The following is a 17,731-nucleotide window of genomic DNA, read 5'->3' on the forward strand; positions in this document are numbered from 1 at the left end:
AACCAATTACATTACATTACTTAAGCTTATGTTTTCTGTATTTAGTGTATATATTTGTATATTTATAATATATATTTTTATTTTTTATTGTATAACTAGGCTGCATTTTATTCGAGAATTCGTAGAGAAAAAAGTCATTTGGTTTTTTGTTTTGTTTCATTTATTTGTAATTTCATTTCACTCAATTGTTAAAGTAGCTTTCAGTTTGCCATGGACTGCGCCCTGCTTCCAACTATTGTATGTACTCATATACATATACATATATTTATATATACCTAAATATACATATATATACGCATGCATATTTTGTGATACCTTCTCGTTTTTTTTATTAAGTTTTTCCTTTAATTAATTAATGTGAAAGTAAATCTGAAGCGCACATTTACAATGCTGCTTAAATTGCTATAAAGTATTATTTAAATAATCTTCTTTTTTAATTTTTTTAATTATCTTCTTTGTTTTTTGTTTTGGTTTTTATTATTTCTTTCTTCAGTTACAACAACTTGCTCAACTCGCTTTTTGTTTTCCATATACAATATAAATAGTTTTAATGTATATTATTTTTTTTAAGTGCATAATTATTTTAATGATATTTTTAGACCATCAAGGTTCATTTTCATTTCATTTTAACTTTCATTTCCATATATATATATATATGTGTGTATAATTATATAGAATATTAAAAAAAACAAGATTGTTCAAGTCGAAAAGGCACGACTGGCAGATATCCTGTGCCCAATTGTATTCACACACGTTTCCTTATGTTATTCGTCAGTTTTTCTTAGCCTACAGGTAGGAAAATTTTAGCATGGAAAATTGATAATTGTCTCTCGGAATCGAACAGACAGACAGACATCTGAACTGACCAAACATCAATGAAATAAATTCTTTTCCTTTATATATATGATCAATAGGCACAGGATATAAAACACAATTTCACGGATCCTGCCCGCTTAAACACAAATAAAATATATTTATGTATATGTATAGCATACATTGTTTGTGTATATAGTTAGAAAAAAAAAGAATTAATAAATTAATAACAATAATAACATAATAAATTATGCGTTTTTTATTTGGCCTGCCACTTGCAACGATCACGCACCAGCGTGAGAATATGTGACTCGTTAATATTTAAATATGAATATATATATATAGATACATAAACGTATATTTGTATACATCTATATACATATATATATATGTATTTATGTATCTATCTGTATGCCTAACTGTGTGGGTAATTGTATATAGCCAATGACTTTTATATTTTTTAGTTTAGTTTTTGGTTTTCGCTTTTGAAATCAATCGAAGAATTTTCTAGTGTTTGCTGTTGTTGAAATGTCTGAAAAAGCAACTTAGTCATACAATCAATCAGTTATCGAATTAATTCAAATGTAAAACAACGTTTTGGCATACTTTTCTCAATTAGTTTCTATAGTTAAAAATAATATTTTGCGAAGACAGCGTTTTACTTGGAAGCAACAAAAATAAATAATACGAATTTACTTTTCATTTTCTTTTGACTTATTTAACAATAGTTTTTTCTTCTTTCTTTTTCATTTGTTAAGTTTTAAGCAAGTTAAACGTGTGTTTTGTGTAATTTTTTTCTTTTTGGCTTTGTTTTTCCTGTTTTTTTTTTCCTTTTTTTTTTAGTTTTCATATAGTTTTTAGTTTTTAGCTGCAAGCAATTGCTGCTTTGCTTGTTTAAATTCGAGTCCAACATTTAAATTATTTACAAATAATTAAAAAAAAAAAAAACAACATATTATATTTATAAATATATATATGTATGCATGTGTTTGGTTACATATGTATGTGTTTATCTATATAATTAGTATAGTTACAACTATAGATTTAGCTGCAGACTGTACATATGCTTGATTTGTTTATGTTTATGTTTTTTGTTTTCTTATGAATTTATCTTCAATTTGTTTTGCTTTTTCAATTTAGTTTAATTCACTGGGTTGTCTGCGGGTTGAAAGGTGTGGCTTACAGGTATATAGACTTAATTGCAGTTAGGGTTTGTTTTTTGTTTTGCTTTGTCGTTTTTCAATAAATAAAATTTCAAATTTAAACAACAATTAACGCAATCGTCAACATTAATAAGATCTTTTTGTTTTAAAAGTAATTCGAAATTAATTAATAATTTAAATTTAAATTTAATCATGCAAAAAATTTTGTTTTTGCTTCTTTTCATATGTATAAAATTTGAAGCGTTACTCAATTAAAAATTAGCTTAAAAAACTCAATAATAATAATTATTATTGTAGTTGTAGTTATAGTTGTTGTAGTTGCCTTCTTGGCCTTAGATTTTGTCAATACAATAAAAAACAAAAAAAATTTAACAGAATTTTGATGTTGCTTTTGTTTGCTATCATTAAAAACTAAATTTTGTTTTGTTGCTAAAAATAATTCAAAAAATAAAAAAGAACTAAAATGAATTTATAGAAAAATTTAACATGCAACAAAAATCGTCTATCCTTGTTCTTATTGGTTTCGTTTTGATTTTTACTTTTTGCTTTCCTTTTTGCAGTGCATTATTGTTTTGTCTTGGATTTTGGATTTTAGATTAATATTGTTTGCTTTTTGTTTTTATTTTCTTATGTAAATGTTATGTTTCAACGCCGTGCCTTGCTGTTTCTCTAGTTTTTGTTTTTGTTTTCAGTGTATTCCTTATCATCTCAGTTTTATCAAGTAAATTTCTAATTTCCTAAGTGTGGTTTTATTTTTCCCTTCTCTGCTTTTCTCCGTTTACTTTCACTAAAAGTTAAACGGTACTTTTGCTATTGCTGTTTTGGTTTTTCACGCTTTAAACGTTTGTTTAATTGTTTATTTTTTATATATATATATAATGTTTTTTTTTGTTGTTTTCTTTTTGTTTTTAATTTTTTTTTTTTAGTTTTTTCTCTCTCTTTTTCTTTTTAGACGTTATTGTTGTTGTGGTAGTTGTTTTGTTTTTAGTTTTGTTTGGGTTGCTGTTGCTGTTGTTGTTGTTTCTGTTTTGTTGTTGTTGATCTAAATTGTAGTCACTAACGAATTAGGAAGAAGCTGTGTGCCTTTTCCGTAAATTTGCGATAAATTCCCACGACTCTCCGTCACATTCCACCGTGTGGCGCTTGATTTTGACTCCCTGACGGCTTGCCACCACCGGCCGAGCCACCATCCGCCGCCGTGGTGCCAGTGGTGGTGCTTGAGCCACCATCTCCCCGGCTCTCGCTTTCGTCGCACTCCTCTAGCTCAGCCAAATTCTCCTGATCGGACTCCTCCAGTGTGACCTGAGAGAAGAGGAGTAAGATACTGTGAATATGGATGGGGGAAAGGAGTTAAGGTTGCTGAAACCATTTTGATACCTGGAATCGTATCTTTTCATCCTGCGGTATATCATCGGCTGCCGATGGTGGTGGCGATGGCGGTATCATGCTCTGATAGTAGTCTCTGTTCTCTTCAAGCGTATCGAGTATATCCTGTGCATCTGGATGCACCAGATCAGCCCAGGTCTCCCACAGCGGATGCACAATGTAATCGATGAAGCCCACCTGGGACTTTTCAATTGTCGCATTATGTCGATCACACATCGCACTAATGTCCATGCCATTCTCACGCTCCTTGTCGCCCTGTAGAAAGAACTCCTCCATAAGCAGTGCCACCCAGCGCTTATAAAGCGTTAATGGCTTGGTGGGATTGCTTAAATCAGCGCAGTGCACCAGATTCTCAAGCACCTGTGACAGAGAGAGAGAGAGCGTGTGTGAGAGTTAGTTTAGTATTGATAAGAAAAGAAGTCTAGTTTACCTGTATGCGATCCGTATAGTTGTCAAGCAGCAGAACCCCAGAGCCGGCGACTTTCTTTGTCTCCACCATAGTCTTCAGATCGGCGAGCAGGCTCATGTGCTTGGACATGTCAGTGGAGAGCACAATATCAATAACCATTTTCCTCAATGTTTGGCGTTGTTTCCTGCAACACATTAATCATTTAATTTAATTTAATTTTATTTTACTATTTAATATTTATTTATAAATTTAAATTTAAATAAAATTATTAAATAGCTATTAACATTTGAATGTAAATTTATAGCCAATTTCCACGACAGCACATTTGGCTCATTCGACGCCATTTTCATCATTCGGCCCGAATGTGGACTTTCAGTACAAAATCCGAATGATCTTTTTGGCTCATTCATAATGAATGTTAAGAATTTTTGCCATTCGCCCCGGCGATTTTCAGTATTTTTTTATCGAACACGCGATGTTTATCGATAAGCTCGTGAAAAAAAGCAATTATCACCTTAACCAGCTGTTTTCTTGAAAAAAAAACGGTAGGCATTAAATTTGCGCCAATTATAAAATTAAAATAAATATTAAAATGTTGTTATTGTCAGCTTTTTATAATTTGTGCACGGAAACCGAACAGCTGATTTGCTTTGGGTGTCTTAACAGTTTCACATTTGGTCGTGGAAAGCCAAATATGAGCCACATTCATATGTGAGCAAATGTGGCAAATGTGAGTGGTCGTAGAAATAGCCTATTAATGAATTCAATAGTAATCTTTTATTTGCCTCCAAAGTTGACTTACTTTTGCATATTACAGAATATATCACATCCTTGATTTTGCAATAATTTGAAGGCAACAGCTAAATGATGATTTTCCAAAACAGATTCGTCATTGTACATTAATGCTAGTTCGGAACCTGTTAAATAAATCCAAAAAGTTATATGTAGTCATTGGAATATGAAATATAAAAAAATTAAATTTATTCAAAGTCGGTATGTTCATTCTAGTGAATTATTTCAATGCTAAATTGTTCAAATAATTAGCTTAAACATGTTACAAGATGTGAGTTTTTAATAAATTTTTAGACTGTGACTGCCAATGACTATGTATTAATACATATGTAGGGTTTGAACTCACTTGAATTAACCAAAAACTGATTGGTTAAACCAGGATGATCAACATCGTGTATACAAGCGGCGAACAGCGCCCCGCCCACCTCGAGAGGTGTGAATACACCCTCCAATGCCGGTGTATTAAGTAGCACATTTGTGCTCTGTGTCACGTCAGCGGCATGCAGCGAATTGTGAAACGGATTGTCTTTGACGTAGTGGTCCTCCAGAGTAGTCATAAAGTTAAGAAAAGTTTTCGGTGGTATCATAAGACTGGTCAGTAATTCTCTACTCTGTAACACAAAGAGAAAGAGCAAAATTCAAAATATTAGCAAAATATTTGAAATTTTATAACATAAAGTTGTAAAGTGCATTTTAAATATTCAATTTGTCACTTCACAACACTATTTTATTTCTTATACTGTGTTCAACTTATTATTGATTAAAATATTATAGTATTGATTATTTCTCTTAAATTCACCTAATTTAACTTCAACCTATTTTAAGCTGAAATCATAAATATATAAGCTGCAAACTATGATTTCTTTTTTTAATTTAAGATAAACTTTAACTTACTTCGCAAATAATTTTATATTCTTCAATATTATTTATTGATATTATTCGAACCTTGGTTTAATTTCATACAAAAAATTTTTTTTATTGTTACACACTTTTCTCTACATTTTGAACAAACAAAAAATTTTTTTTTTAATTAAATTAAACTTTTATGATAATTGTAACTTCTTTGAAGATTTTAATATGACTTATTTTAATCCGAAATCTCAAATAATTGCGTAATATTGGAAAACTATAAAATTTACGTTATTTTTTTTTTCGAACCCAACCTTTTGTTTTAGAAAGCGGTTCGGTTTAGGTTTGGGTTCGCAAAGTAAATAATTTCAAGGGTTCGGTTCATGATCTGGTGCAGGCTGCTGAAAAACGAGGTTCAATGAGGATCAGTTCAGAACCGGTTTGCAGCCTTGGTTCTAACAATGAATGTTAATGCTTAAATCTTTAATTCAAAATAAATAGTTTTCCGATTAAAAAAGTAATAGATTTTCTAATGACTTATTGGATCGATTAAACTGATTCTTGATCTTAATTTAATTGATTTATTTACCTGAAATATGGTGTATGCCACACAGGTAAGCGGACGATTGCAGCTGAGTTCGCCAATTTTGAATATTTCAATGCCCCACGTATCCAATTCGGCGAGTAGTGGGCCCAGCTCACTCTCTCTCGGCGTTTCCACGCCAAATGTGGGTAAACGCTCCCCTGTAAAGCTGTTGGTGTGGGAAAGCGGTCGCTTCACTCCGCTTATTTGTGACATGGGCGGACCGCGTGGCGATCGACTCCGCGGATATTGTGGATTGATCGGTTGTTGAATAGGTTCCGTATTCTCTTCAACGCGTAGCGAGGGTAAATCGAACTCTTGTTGCTTGTCTGCAAAAGAAAAGAACACAATGATTAATTCATGCATACAAGATATTACGTATACGATATGTGGTTCGTCTTATTTTCTATTATATAAAGTTTCTGTTGCTGCTTAAACATGCATAAATATTCAAAAGGCAGTTAAAAAGCTGCAAAAACTTGAAAACACTTTGCGCATTCCCAATTCAAAATTCCATTGCCTACTTTTAGGCTGCCAACCCCCCCCCCCTACCGCTCCCCCTCATCCCATCCGATTTGCTATTTTTTGTATTATTCGTTGCGAGTGCAAAAAACAAATTGCCTGTGCATAAATTAATATTTATTCGAATTGCGTTGAATTTTAGTTGCCACATTTCATAGAGGCAACACCAACATTGAGAAGGGGGGGGAGTGAGACACTCCAACACATAAATATTCGAAATATGTGCACTGCAAAAGTCTGCTGAGTTTTGGGTGTATGTGTGTGAGTTTTTGTCTGTGAGTGTTTGTTACACACACTCAAATATCAAAAGTTCATGTATATTTCAAAATGCCAAATGTATCCTTAACGGTGGCTGCCAAATGTATCTATATCTTCTAGATACTACGCTCTATTTACTCGACGCTTTTACCCAAAATCGGTTATTGACTTTTTGGTGACCTCTTTAAAGTCAAATAATGACTTAGATGGATGACAACCACATTGACAACAGAACAGAAAAGTGTCAAATTCAATTGACATAATCTTTCAAGTGAGCATTTAATGCTGTAGTACAGATACTCGTATATATAATTTATAGCTTATCAACATACGATATATCCATATAAAAAACCTGTTTATTTCCCATCACGAATGCTCATTATCCTTTTAATGCGTGTCAAGCACAAATTTTAAGGTTTTGTCCATGTTTTAGAATTTAAAACATCAATCAATAATTCATGAAATCTTAAGGAATTCCTACAAATTTTGGTAGTTTCACTATTGAAGATTTCATTGTCAAATCTTAAGGAATAGCATATAAATAAATTCAATTTTGTTAATTAAAACACAGGGTATAAAGAGATACTATAGACTATCATATAGGGTATCTGTTATGATATCAATTGCACACATATTGGAATTATTATGCATTCTCTTCGAATCTTTTGAATTAGTTACATATACATTTGCATATATTACACAAAAGATACTACAGAATTACCTGCGGGGTACATGTTTTTCAATTAGTTACAAGTTGCAACAAATGCCAAAAATTAATTTATAATTGGACTGAGTATGGCTCATGGGAACATGTTTTTTGGTCTATTGATATTATTTAGCCTATTCACGTCGAGTTCTAAGGCATACTTATACAGATATACTAAAATCGTCTGTAGAGTATGTGCTATTTAATCAATCGCACTCTGCACTCTTAAAATCTTGGCAAAAAAAAAAAAAACGGTTAGCATATTATACCGTGGAATACACATGTTATCCGTGGCAGCTCGACAGCGTGCCCCGAAGCTGTTTTAGCTGTCTGTTCCTCTACTCCTTTTCCTACATCTTCTTCTTGTTTATTCATTCCTTTTTAACGGCACATACGCACACAATCACATGTTTTATGTATGTGCGAATAGGCATATGTACATATTTTGCATACGATTTGGTTTTGGTTTTGAGTTTTGAATCTGAAATCCGTGTCAGAGTTTTGTTTTTTTTGAATACCCGTTACTCGTAGAGTACAAGGGTATATTGCACTCGTTGCAGTTTTTTTTAACACGACAATGCATGTAACATTTTTGTCTGTCTGCCCGTATGTAGGATCTATCGGATTTCAGAGACTATAAGAATTGCAAATTCATTCACGCTCTCTTTCGCTCCGGCATATCGGAGAAACAGTTTTCATGATTGAGTTTTCGTTTTACTTTTTATGTTATACAGCGTTTCATTTAGTTTTTATCAAAATCGTTGAAATTTATCGATAACTATGGCTGTTTAAAGTTTTTGAGCAACGCGAGCGCCTGAGTGTATGCAGTAAGTTTTATTTAAAATAAGTAACGGGTATCTCAAAGTCGCGTCCTCGACTTATCATTTTGCTTTTGCTGCTTTTTTGCAACGATTTTTGCTGATTAACATATGCGACAGCCGCGAGGCACAATCTCTGTCCCTCTCTCTATCTCTTACTCGCTTTCTCTATCGCTTTTCTTCTCTCTTTCGCTAAGCTATCTACATGTGTGTGTCATAGCGCCTGTAAAGTCGTTTCAATTAAGCATCAGCCCCAGTTCCAGTTCCAACCACAGTCGCATTCGCATTCGCAATCGCAATCGCATTCACAATCGCAGTTAACGCCATGGGCATCACGTATACGCACTGTGGCCGCACAAAGTTTAATGCTGCTTTCGATTCGTTCTTTCTTTTGTTTTTATTTTTTTATTATTTTTTTTTTTTTGTGAGAGGTGACTGCATTTTGAAGCGACTTATCGACTAGGCTGACACATTTTTGTTGTCCTGTGCTATTTTGTTGTTGTTGTTGTTGTTGTGTGTGACTTTTTGGTCGTCCTTCTGTTTCAAATGAAGTGTTACAAATGGACATTAGGCCTTGCCGCATGAGTGTGTGTGTGTGTGTGTGTCTGTGTCTGTGTGTAGGTGAAAGTGATGGCTTGGCTTGGCCCAAATGCGATTTTATGCTTGATAAACTACAATAACAACAATGAAGGCAACTACCAAAGGCGTAGGCCCGAAAAAGCAGCAAGCATAATAAAAAAACTAAGCAGAGAGGGGCAAAAAAAAAAACTCTAGCGGTGGCAAGGTAGGCATGACATGGCCAAACAGTTTAGGCCTGGCCAAGCCAGCGAAGCAAGTGAACCATTTCAGTCACTTGGCCACTTGGCCATTTAAGTTGAGCTGAGATGAGTTGAGTTTCAGTTCAGTTCAGTTTAGTCTTTGCCTATGCCTTTGGCCCGGCTCAGCGAAGCAGAAATATGGACAAATGTGCAAATATGTTGGCCCTTAACTCTGGCCAGCTGGCCACACCCACACTTTTAGTTATGCGCCCTCCTCTCTCTCTCTCTCTCTCTCTCTCTCTTTCTCTGTTGCCTCTTCGCTCTTTATTTTATTTCATTTTGTTTTGTTTTTGTGTGTAACTCTTTCGCTCTACGCGCCTTTGTTTGTGCACACGTCCTGGGGGCAAAGTCAAACGTGGCTCTGTTGCAAGAGGCAGGTGGCAGCTGGCTAGAGGCAGGTGGCAGGTGGCAGCTGGCAGTTGGCAGTGTTGGGTGTGTGCCATTGGATTCGTACGTTAAACAATGAAATTTCCACTTCATCTGTTTTTATGCTGCTCTGCATAATTTAATTTTGCACTTTCAATTCGACGGCTTTGGCTTAAGTTTTATTTCCTTCACTTTTTGTCGTTGCTTAGAATTTATTTTGCTTTAACTTTTCCATTTTTTTTCTCTACCATTCTTTCTCTTTTTTTTTGCCTATGTTTATTTTTGCACTGCGCTTCTCTCATTTCACAAAACTTTCTGCATTTACTTTTGTTTTTGTTGTGGTTCTAATTGCTGAAGGGAAGAGAGGAATTCAGGGGTAGGTAGCAGGTACTTGCTGTTGTTAATGCGATTTTATTGCATACTTTTGTGCGTCAGCAACAACAACAACAACAACAACAATAACGAGGCAACAATGCGAATGTCATCAACTGCAGTCAAAGAATAAAAAAGAAAAGAAAAGTTGAAGCCGCGCAAGTTCTTGAATAACTTTCAGTACATTTGCATTTGGGATCTGAATTGCCAAGTCCATTGATTCGACTTATAAGTAGTTATCCACTCCACCCGCTTGGCGGTCTCGCTGGCTATTGGTGGCGGTTGGTGGGGGTGGTTCGAGTGGTGCTACGTCAGATTTCTCAGCTTGCAAATTGATTTGACATTTTAATGCTGATTGATATAGCTTACTATTTCTATCGTCTTATTGGATAAGTAAGTGCGATTGCTGTGACTAATAGAGTTGCCACCATTTAATGTCTCAATCTATTACTGAAATGCCTGATGGCAAATGATATTAATTTCATAAAAACTTCTCGTTTTCTATCATTTTATAACAGTTTAATCAATGTTTTTTCTTATGGTTAAAAAGGTATAGGGTTCTCTGAGTTTCAAATTCAAAAAAATGGGCGTAACTTACAGAAAAAAGTGTGGCAGACCCAATAAAGTATATACATTCTTAATCAGCATCAACAGCCGAGTCGATAAAGCAATGCCCGTCTATATAAACACCTAGATTTCAAAGACTATAAGAGCTAGAGACACCAAACTTGGTATGTAGGTTCCTCTATATTGCAGGCAGATCACATTTTTTTTTTCTTTTTTTTTTTTGATCGTACCACCATATTATATAGCTGCCATAGGCACAATTGGTCCAAAATCGAGTTTCAGTATGCAAGTTGTGGTTTGTTCTGTATTTGGTCTTACACTTCCTGACCGAATTTGGTTCTACACTGATAAAAAAAATGTTCTAAAATCAAGATTTTGGTCTCAGAACTAAGATTTTTGGTCTAAACAATGCGTCGAGAACATAAAATTCCTAAATTAAGAGAGCACATCTTCAATTTAAGAACATTTTAAATAAGGCCAAGTTCTTATTTTAAGAATAAATGTTCTTAAAATTAAAATCATTAAATAAAAAAAAGATGTTTTTTATAATTATAATTTTTTTTTTATTTTTAAATTTTGATTTAATTGCATTTTTTCTGTTTTAGTAATTTAATAAATGTTATTTTAATTTGTTAAGAGTGGGATTCGAACCGCCGCCTACTCTGCTGCTAACCAGGGCGCCACGGTGCCATTATTTGTTTGATACGAAATAGTACCTATTTATACTTTCCTAACAATTTAAGAGTTTTATTCTTATATGTAGATTTTAAGATTTTTTAGATTAATAATCCTAGTTTTAGTAATTTGGGCTTAAAATAATATTGTTTTAAGAACAAAATATTTAAGATGAATGTTCTTGATTTTAGAAGTTGGTCTTTTTTGTCAGTGTTATCGGTTCACTTTATCATATATCTGTCATTGAAACAATTGATCGCAAATGTAATTCAGTGTTCTGCAAGCGCATCAAATCTTCGGTGTGACTTACCCAAAAATGTTGAACAAATATATTCGGAAATTTGATTTCCTGATCTGCTGGACTCACTAAAGTGTGAGAGCTCCTTGTTGAGCATGCGTTTGAACTGCAATTGCAAAAGGGAGAGAGGGGATTAGTAAGTAAATGCTCGATTGGTAATTATCGATACATTAATAACGATTAAAGCTTTGACGCACCTTTAGCGATGCCATGTCGGAGACACTGCGATGCGTTTGTATAGTCTCCAGCTGATCCAAGCACCAGTCTAACTCCTCAATGGTATCGGTGGCCAGGCGGGTGTAGGCCTCATCTCCCTGTGCTAGTTGAACACCGCTAGCATTTCCGGACCGTCCGGATGATGATTGAGCTGGTCGCCTGGATCTTGTTTGATTAATACATGATTTCCACACACAAAACCCAGACACACGCACACAAGTGGGACACAGGGAGGAGTAATAGCGCGGTAGCATAGAAGGGAGGCAGGAGGAATCGAATTGTGATAAGGGAAACAATAATTGAACAGTAACCAACGAGGTAACAAACGAGCAAGTATAGGAAAGTGAATAAAACGGCATAAAATAAATCGAAAATAAATTTAAAAAAAAGAAAATAAAATAAAAAAGCAAAAGTTAAAAACACAGTTAGAAAATGTAAAAGTAATGAATGAAAAGTTAACATTCAGTGGGAAGTGAGGTTATAAATGGGGAGCGGGAATAACAGTTATACGGTTATAGTATTGTTAACAAACCACACACACACACACACACACACACACAAACAAAGAAAGGATGGATAAACACGTGTTTACAACATTGAGAATCAGGAATTGGGAATTAATTTGCATTAAACAACAACAAATGAATGTCGTATTTATTATATTTTTTGTTGTTGGCCAACGAGCAAATGAGCGAGCGAGTGAGACACATATATATATATGTTTATAGATATGTTTATTTTTTTATGTGTATAAAGAGTGAGATAAAGAGAGAAAGAGAGAGAGAGAGAGAGAGAAAGAGAAAAAAAATATGAACAAAATTTTAATTGAAGAATCGAATCTGTGGTTTCTGTACAACAATTCAAATTATTTGGTTAGCTTATTGTTTAATTGCATACGTATGTAATTAATGTGAATTAATATATGATATATAAATATATTTATAGTATATGTAATACGAGTTTTATAGGGTTGGGGTTAGGGTTAGGGTTTGGGTTCAGGTCTGTTGAGGGCGATAACATAAGGTTGCTTTTCCATTCTTATGAACACACATACATATACACATTTAGTGTTAGTTGTACGTTTGTACGCAAATACTTATTAGTGTGCCAATAAGCAACAACAACAACAAGAACAACAATAACAACAAGAACAACAATAATAAATTATCAACAAGCTATAAGCCATCAATTCTGGAGTTCCCTCTCTGTCTTTGTCCCTCTTCAATACCGCTTCCCCCTTCCCCTCCTCTCACCCATAACACTTTGGCAGTTCTCGAGAACTGACAATGTTCTAAATTTGAGTTCCGTCATATTCGATGGAAAAAATTATAAATAAATTGTACGGTACGGTTTTTGTGTGTTTGCGGTATTTTTGGCACATCAACACGATCCAACACAACAACAAACTGTTTGCCTGCCCCGTCCGTTACCCCATTCAGCCTACCCCCCACACACACACACACATACACCCCCTACATGCTACATGTATATCCAAAGCGAACTGTGGGTTGTTTCTCGACATCGTTGTCATCATTTATGTTCAAGTGGGTCTTTACTTTTGTGTGACACTGTGTGCCTGTGTGTATGTTTATGTGAACACACAAATACACACATACATAAACATATGCTAATACATACATACACACGTACAATATGTAGAACAAAATTATTGTTAGTCGAAAAAAAAAAGAAGATGAATGCTTATTATGCTTTTGTTGTTGTTGTTGTTATTCTTGTTGTTGTCATTTGTTGTTGCTGTTAGTGGTGTTGTTGTTATTTGGTGTAGTTGCCGGTTAATTAATTAAAGTGTGATATGACAAAAAACCATTGAGAGAGCACACAGAGAGCGAGCGGGATATTGACAGGCAGCAAGACAAAGAGAGCACGAGAGCAAGAAACAGAGAGAGAGAGAGAGAGAGAGTGGCAGGTCGGTAAGGTCAGAGAGAGAGAGACAGAATGGGCGCGAAAATTGGCTTACAACTTTCCAGGACTAGAAGGGCGTAAAGAGAGAAAGAGTGTTTAAGGAAAGGGGAGGGAGGATAAAAGGCAAAGGGGAGGGGGGACTAGGTCAAGTACACTCGTATGTTTCATCAGTTTCGCATGTGTGTCATAGAGAGATCGGCCGAATTGACCAAGTGTGCTTTGAATGATTGGAGAAAGGGTGGGAGAGCTCGTTGGGCGTTGTGAGGGCGTGTCAAGGTTACAATAGACTTACTTGTTTGATGCTGGTACATTTGTCAGACTTAATAAATTGTTGCGCACTGAACGTAAACTGGCTAAAATTTGGGCAAACGGCGTTACAATGAGATCCTCGCCATGGCTGTAAAGAGAGAGAGCGAGAATTGTAAGTAATTGTAATTGCAATGCGAATACATGCAAAAAGAGAGATAGAAAGAGAAAGATATTGATGAATAGAGAGAGAGACAGAAAGAGGGAGAGAGAGAGAGCTGTATAAACACACATGCAGGCAAAGAGTATGTAACGAGAATAAGATGAACAAAATGATGTAAAAAAAGTGATTCCAAAAAGTAATGTGATAACAAATAGAGCACATATTAAGCAACATGCTTAATTAATTAATTAACAATCTGATTGTCGTTGTCATCAACTCTCAGTGATTGTGAGAAGCAGGGAGAGAAGTTCAAAGTGAGAAGCAAAACAAAACGGCAAAGTAAATTTACCGATTTATTTAACACATTACATAAAAAACCTTAAGTTTCCAAGTAAATAATTAAACATTGTTGACAAGAATCAAAGCATGCTTTGCTTCTTGCTCTGCTTCTCGCTCTATCGTAGTTCTTGCCTTTGCTTCTCGCTTTTGCTTTGCTGTTCGTTTTGCTTCTTGTTTTCGTTTTCGTCACTGCACTTGTCGCATCGTGCTCTCACACAGTGTCGCAGTAGGAGAATTGAACGCTTCTCCCACCTGCCTATCGCACTAAATCTGGTTTTAATAACCCTTAAGATCCGTTAAAAACTAGTTTCATCACTTTTACATACATGACTAGGAAAGACATAAGAGAGATGCGGATCCACAAGAGTTTTTCGAGATTCCAGCAATGAAATTTTAAATGCTACAATTTTCAATCAATCAAATTTTCCATTTCCAAATAATATATGATTTTATTTTATTTCAAATTCAAATTTCAAAGTGTTTCAAATTGGCAGAGTACTTGACCAAATTGCCGGGTAAATCAACTGGAAAGCTCGTAGGTGGCTTTCACTTAGCCACATGGTTAGGTGACAGCGCAATCAGCCAAGCAACCGAAAAGGTCAACGCCAGCGCCCTGAATAGACTCTCGCCAAAAAAAAAAAAACAATGAAAAACAGCCAAAAAAAAAAGAAAAGAAAAAAATTTAAACAAAGGAAAGTCAAATAAAGGAAAGGAAAGGCGGTGAATTATGGGGTAAAGGACGTTTCAGTTGTTTTTTTTTTCCCCTTTATGCCGGTTCAAAATTCCACAGAAATGCGGAACGAGCAGCGCCACAAAAATGGTGGAAAAACGTTTCTCGCTGGTTGCGGCAGTGGCAGTGGTGCTGGTGCTGGTGGCACACGAGCCACTTGGCTCGAAATACTTATTTGTGCCGAAAATAAATATAAAATGAGACGAACAAAAAAAAAAAAACAAAATGCAAAAAACGAGCCAAGGAGACGAAGACGTTGCCGTTTGAGTTGACAAACAAAAAATGGCATAAATTAATATTACCAAAATAAAATTAAAATAAAAAAAAAGCATTATCTCTATATGTACTGTAACAAATAATATTAAATAGAATACTAAAATGAAACACGTCCAGCAGTGACGTCACAAGGCAACGTTTGCCGGCGTCAAATTAAGATTCATTATTTCATTTTATTTTTAAATTTTATACCCTCAAATTTGCTAAAAAGGGTACAATTAGCTACTGCTACTTTTCGAGAGGGAGTGGCATTTGCTTAGAGATATATAAAAAGTGTATATCTATAGTCATTTGAACTTAGAATTTCTAGAATTTAGGGAGTTGAGATCATTAGATTTTAGTGATTTTAAAGTCTTACTTTTAGCATTTTTGTTATTATTTAGAGCGTATTTTCTAGTCGAGCATTGACTCCCATTTTTTGTGTATAGCATTATTTTTTTTAAAGATTTAATGCCAATTGGCTGGCAATAAAAAACGCTTGGGAAAATGAAAATTTCTTTAAGAGATTTAAGCGGTTATTAGATAGCGATGCGAATGTTGCCAACTCATTTACAGACAAAGCGACCTGCTGTGGTATGTTTGCCTGATTTTTGGCACGTCTCGCATAGATTGAAGAGTGGATGAGTGTGTCACAACAATTGTAGAGCTCATGCACCCATTTGTCTATCCAAAATCATCAAAAGTGGCAACCATAAATAACACAATAAATAATAAAAACATATGCAGCGCATATGCAAAAAGCAATACACCACTGTCATTTCACCTCCATATTCCGTTGAAGTTATTTCCCATTTGTCTGCCCGCACCCTTGACTATATCTCCGACACAGATCCCGTCCCGCTCGTCGCCAGACTTTGCGACTTTTCAACCAGACGAATTGTGTTTGTTGCTGCTGATTTGTCATTTTATTTCTGTCAATTTCATTTCTATTCTATACTCTTCTCGACTTTCTGTTTTGTTCTTCTGTTCTACGTATTAGGTTATTTATTTATACGGTTTTATTTTGTTATTCGATTATGAATACTACGACGCATTTCACCGCAAAAGAGTCAAAAACATGTCCGTGACTCATCGTGACAAAGATTAAAATTCAGTTGAAACTATATGAGGAAGTGGATCCCCTAGACATCGAAATGCTCGAACATGTCATATAATTTGCATATGATGCATATGTGCTTTTGAAAGGTATTCCTGAAGTTGACTTGGCCAGGGAATAAACACTAATTTGACCTGTTAAATGCACTACAGTAGAAACTACGCCTTTGATAAAAATCTCTTTAAGTTCGAATTGAATTCAATTAATTTAAATCAAATAATATATTTGATGACATTGGCTTTTCATTCAATTAACTTGGCAATCCATTGCCAATTAGTTATGGCCAAGTTTTGACTATATTAGCAAATATTTAAATCTATTCCAAGAGCTGTTTTAAGCTGTTTCCTTTGACTAATTAAAGTAAAACAAATGTTCATTAAAGTTACACGCAAACTGACGAAACGTTTGCTTAGATACATTTGTATCTGAATCTGTGTCTGTGTGTGTGTGTGTGTGTGTGCTTTTTTTAAATACTATATTGTACACAAACATGGATCATAATTAATAGAAATATGCAAATAGTCAGAGAAATGCGAAATTGAACAAACTGGCAGCTGAAACAGTTTTTAGTTCTGTCATTAAATTGAAAAATATACTATAAAAAAGCGTATATATATATAAACGTTGTATATACATATATGTAGATATATACACACATCTGTATATATCGGCAGCATACTTATTGTGGGGGCGATCATATCTATATTTTGTATGCATATAACTAGTTAGTGCTTCCTTAAATGGTTGGACTTATGGCTTTACCTGCGCTGTGATTTAATGGAGAACATGTTATCCCGATCGGCCAGAATGGTTACGGCCAGATCGTCCTGCATTATCGATGGTATCATATTGAAGAAGCTGTGCACACGCGGCAGCGACGGCGACGAGGCTGAGTTCTTGTTCAACATTGTGGCACAAACACATAAACACCACAAATAACAAAACAATAAAATAATAACAACAAATACACAATCAACGATTTAACACTTGGGCATGCGAGATGCCAGTTTGGATCCCGTTTGGCCAGATCAATGCGATCCGGCTAGTGGGATTCCGTTAACAATTTGAATTAAGACTAATATTGCAATAAGCAATGGTAATTTTTCCAATTCTTAGTTCGATTGCTCTGATTTGCCGTACTTTACATAAATGACAACAACAATCGCAACGACAACGATAACGATAACAACGACGACGACGACAACGCAAAACGCTTTTTGAATTTTCCACGAGTGCGCGCTGGCCGAGAATGAGCGCGTCCCGCGGCGTGGCCAGCGAAAATACAAAACTCAATGAAAAAAGAAAAATTATAGTAGAAAACGACGACGACAGCAGCGACGTTGACGT

General features: G+C 34.9%; 1 protein-coding gene and 1 long non-coding RNA gene across 11 annotated transcripts in view; both read right to left on the minus strand.

The window, feature by feature from the left end:
• Positions 1-2,985: 2,985 nt before the first annotated feature.
• LOC117793298 (cAMP-specific 3',5'-cyclic phosphodiesterase) overlaps positions 2,986-17,731 on the minus strand; it is an 89,664-nt gene continuing 74,918 nt past the window's right edge. For 5 of the 9 annotated variants that reach the window (XM_034633619.1, XM_034633602.1, XM_034633587.1 and 2 more), the window contains 9 exons: positions 13,827-13,931; positions 11,593-11,776; positions 11,408-11,501; positions 6,002-6,324; positions 4,910-5,174; positions 4,574-4,688; positions 3,793-3,955; positions 3,354-3,722; positions 2,986-3,278 (listed from right to left, as the gene is read on the minus strand). In XM_034633619.1, the coding sequence (XP_034489510.1) occupies positions 3,099-3,278; positions 3,354-3,722; positions 3,793-3,955; positions 4,574-4,688; positions 4,910-5,174; positions 6,002-6,324; positions 11,408-11,501; positions 11,593-11,776; positions 13,827-13,931 (1,798 nt within the window). In that variant the 3' untranslated portion in view covers positions 2,986-3,098. Of the gene's footprint in view, positions 3,279-3,353; positions 3,723-3,792; positions 3,956-4,573; positions 4,689-4,909; positions 5,175-6,001; positions 6,325-11,407; positions 11,502-11,592; positions 11,777-13,826; positions 13,932-17,146; positions 17,309-17,731 lie in introns of those variants that run through there. The other 4 variants (XM_034633610.1, XM_034633595.1, XM_034633636.1 and 1 more) reach the window with 3 other exon arrangements.
• LOC117793384 lies at positions 14,257-14,664 on the minus strand. 2 transcript variants are annotated; one of them, XR_004618261.1, is made up of 3 exons: positions 14,609-14,664; positions 14,358-14,552; positions 14,257-14,321 (listed from the first exon to the last, which is right to left on the minus strand). It is a non-coding gene; the product is annotated as an uncharacterized LOC117793384 (long non-coding RNA). The 2 variants fall into 2 exon arrangements; XR_004618260.1 differs by having other exon boundaries at positions 14,284-14,552.

The sequence above is a fragment of the Drosophila innubila genome, chromosome X, assembly GCF_004354385.1.
Source record: "Drosophila innubila isolate TH190305 chromosome X, UK_Dinn_1.0, whole genome shotgun sequence".
Classification (NCBI taxonomy): Eukaryota; Metazoa; Arthropoda; class Insecta; order Diptera; family Drosophilidae; genus Drosophila; species Drosophila innubila.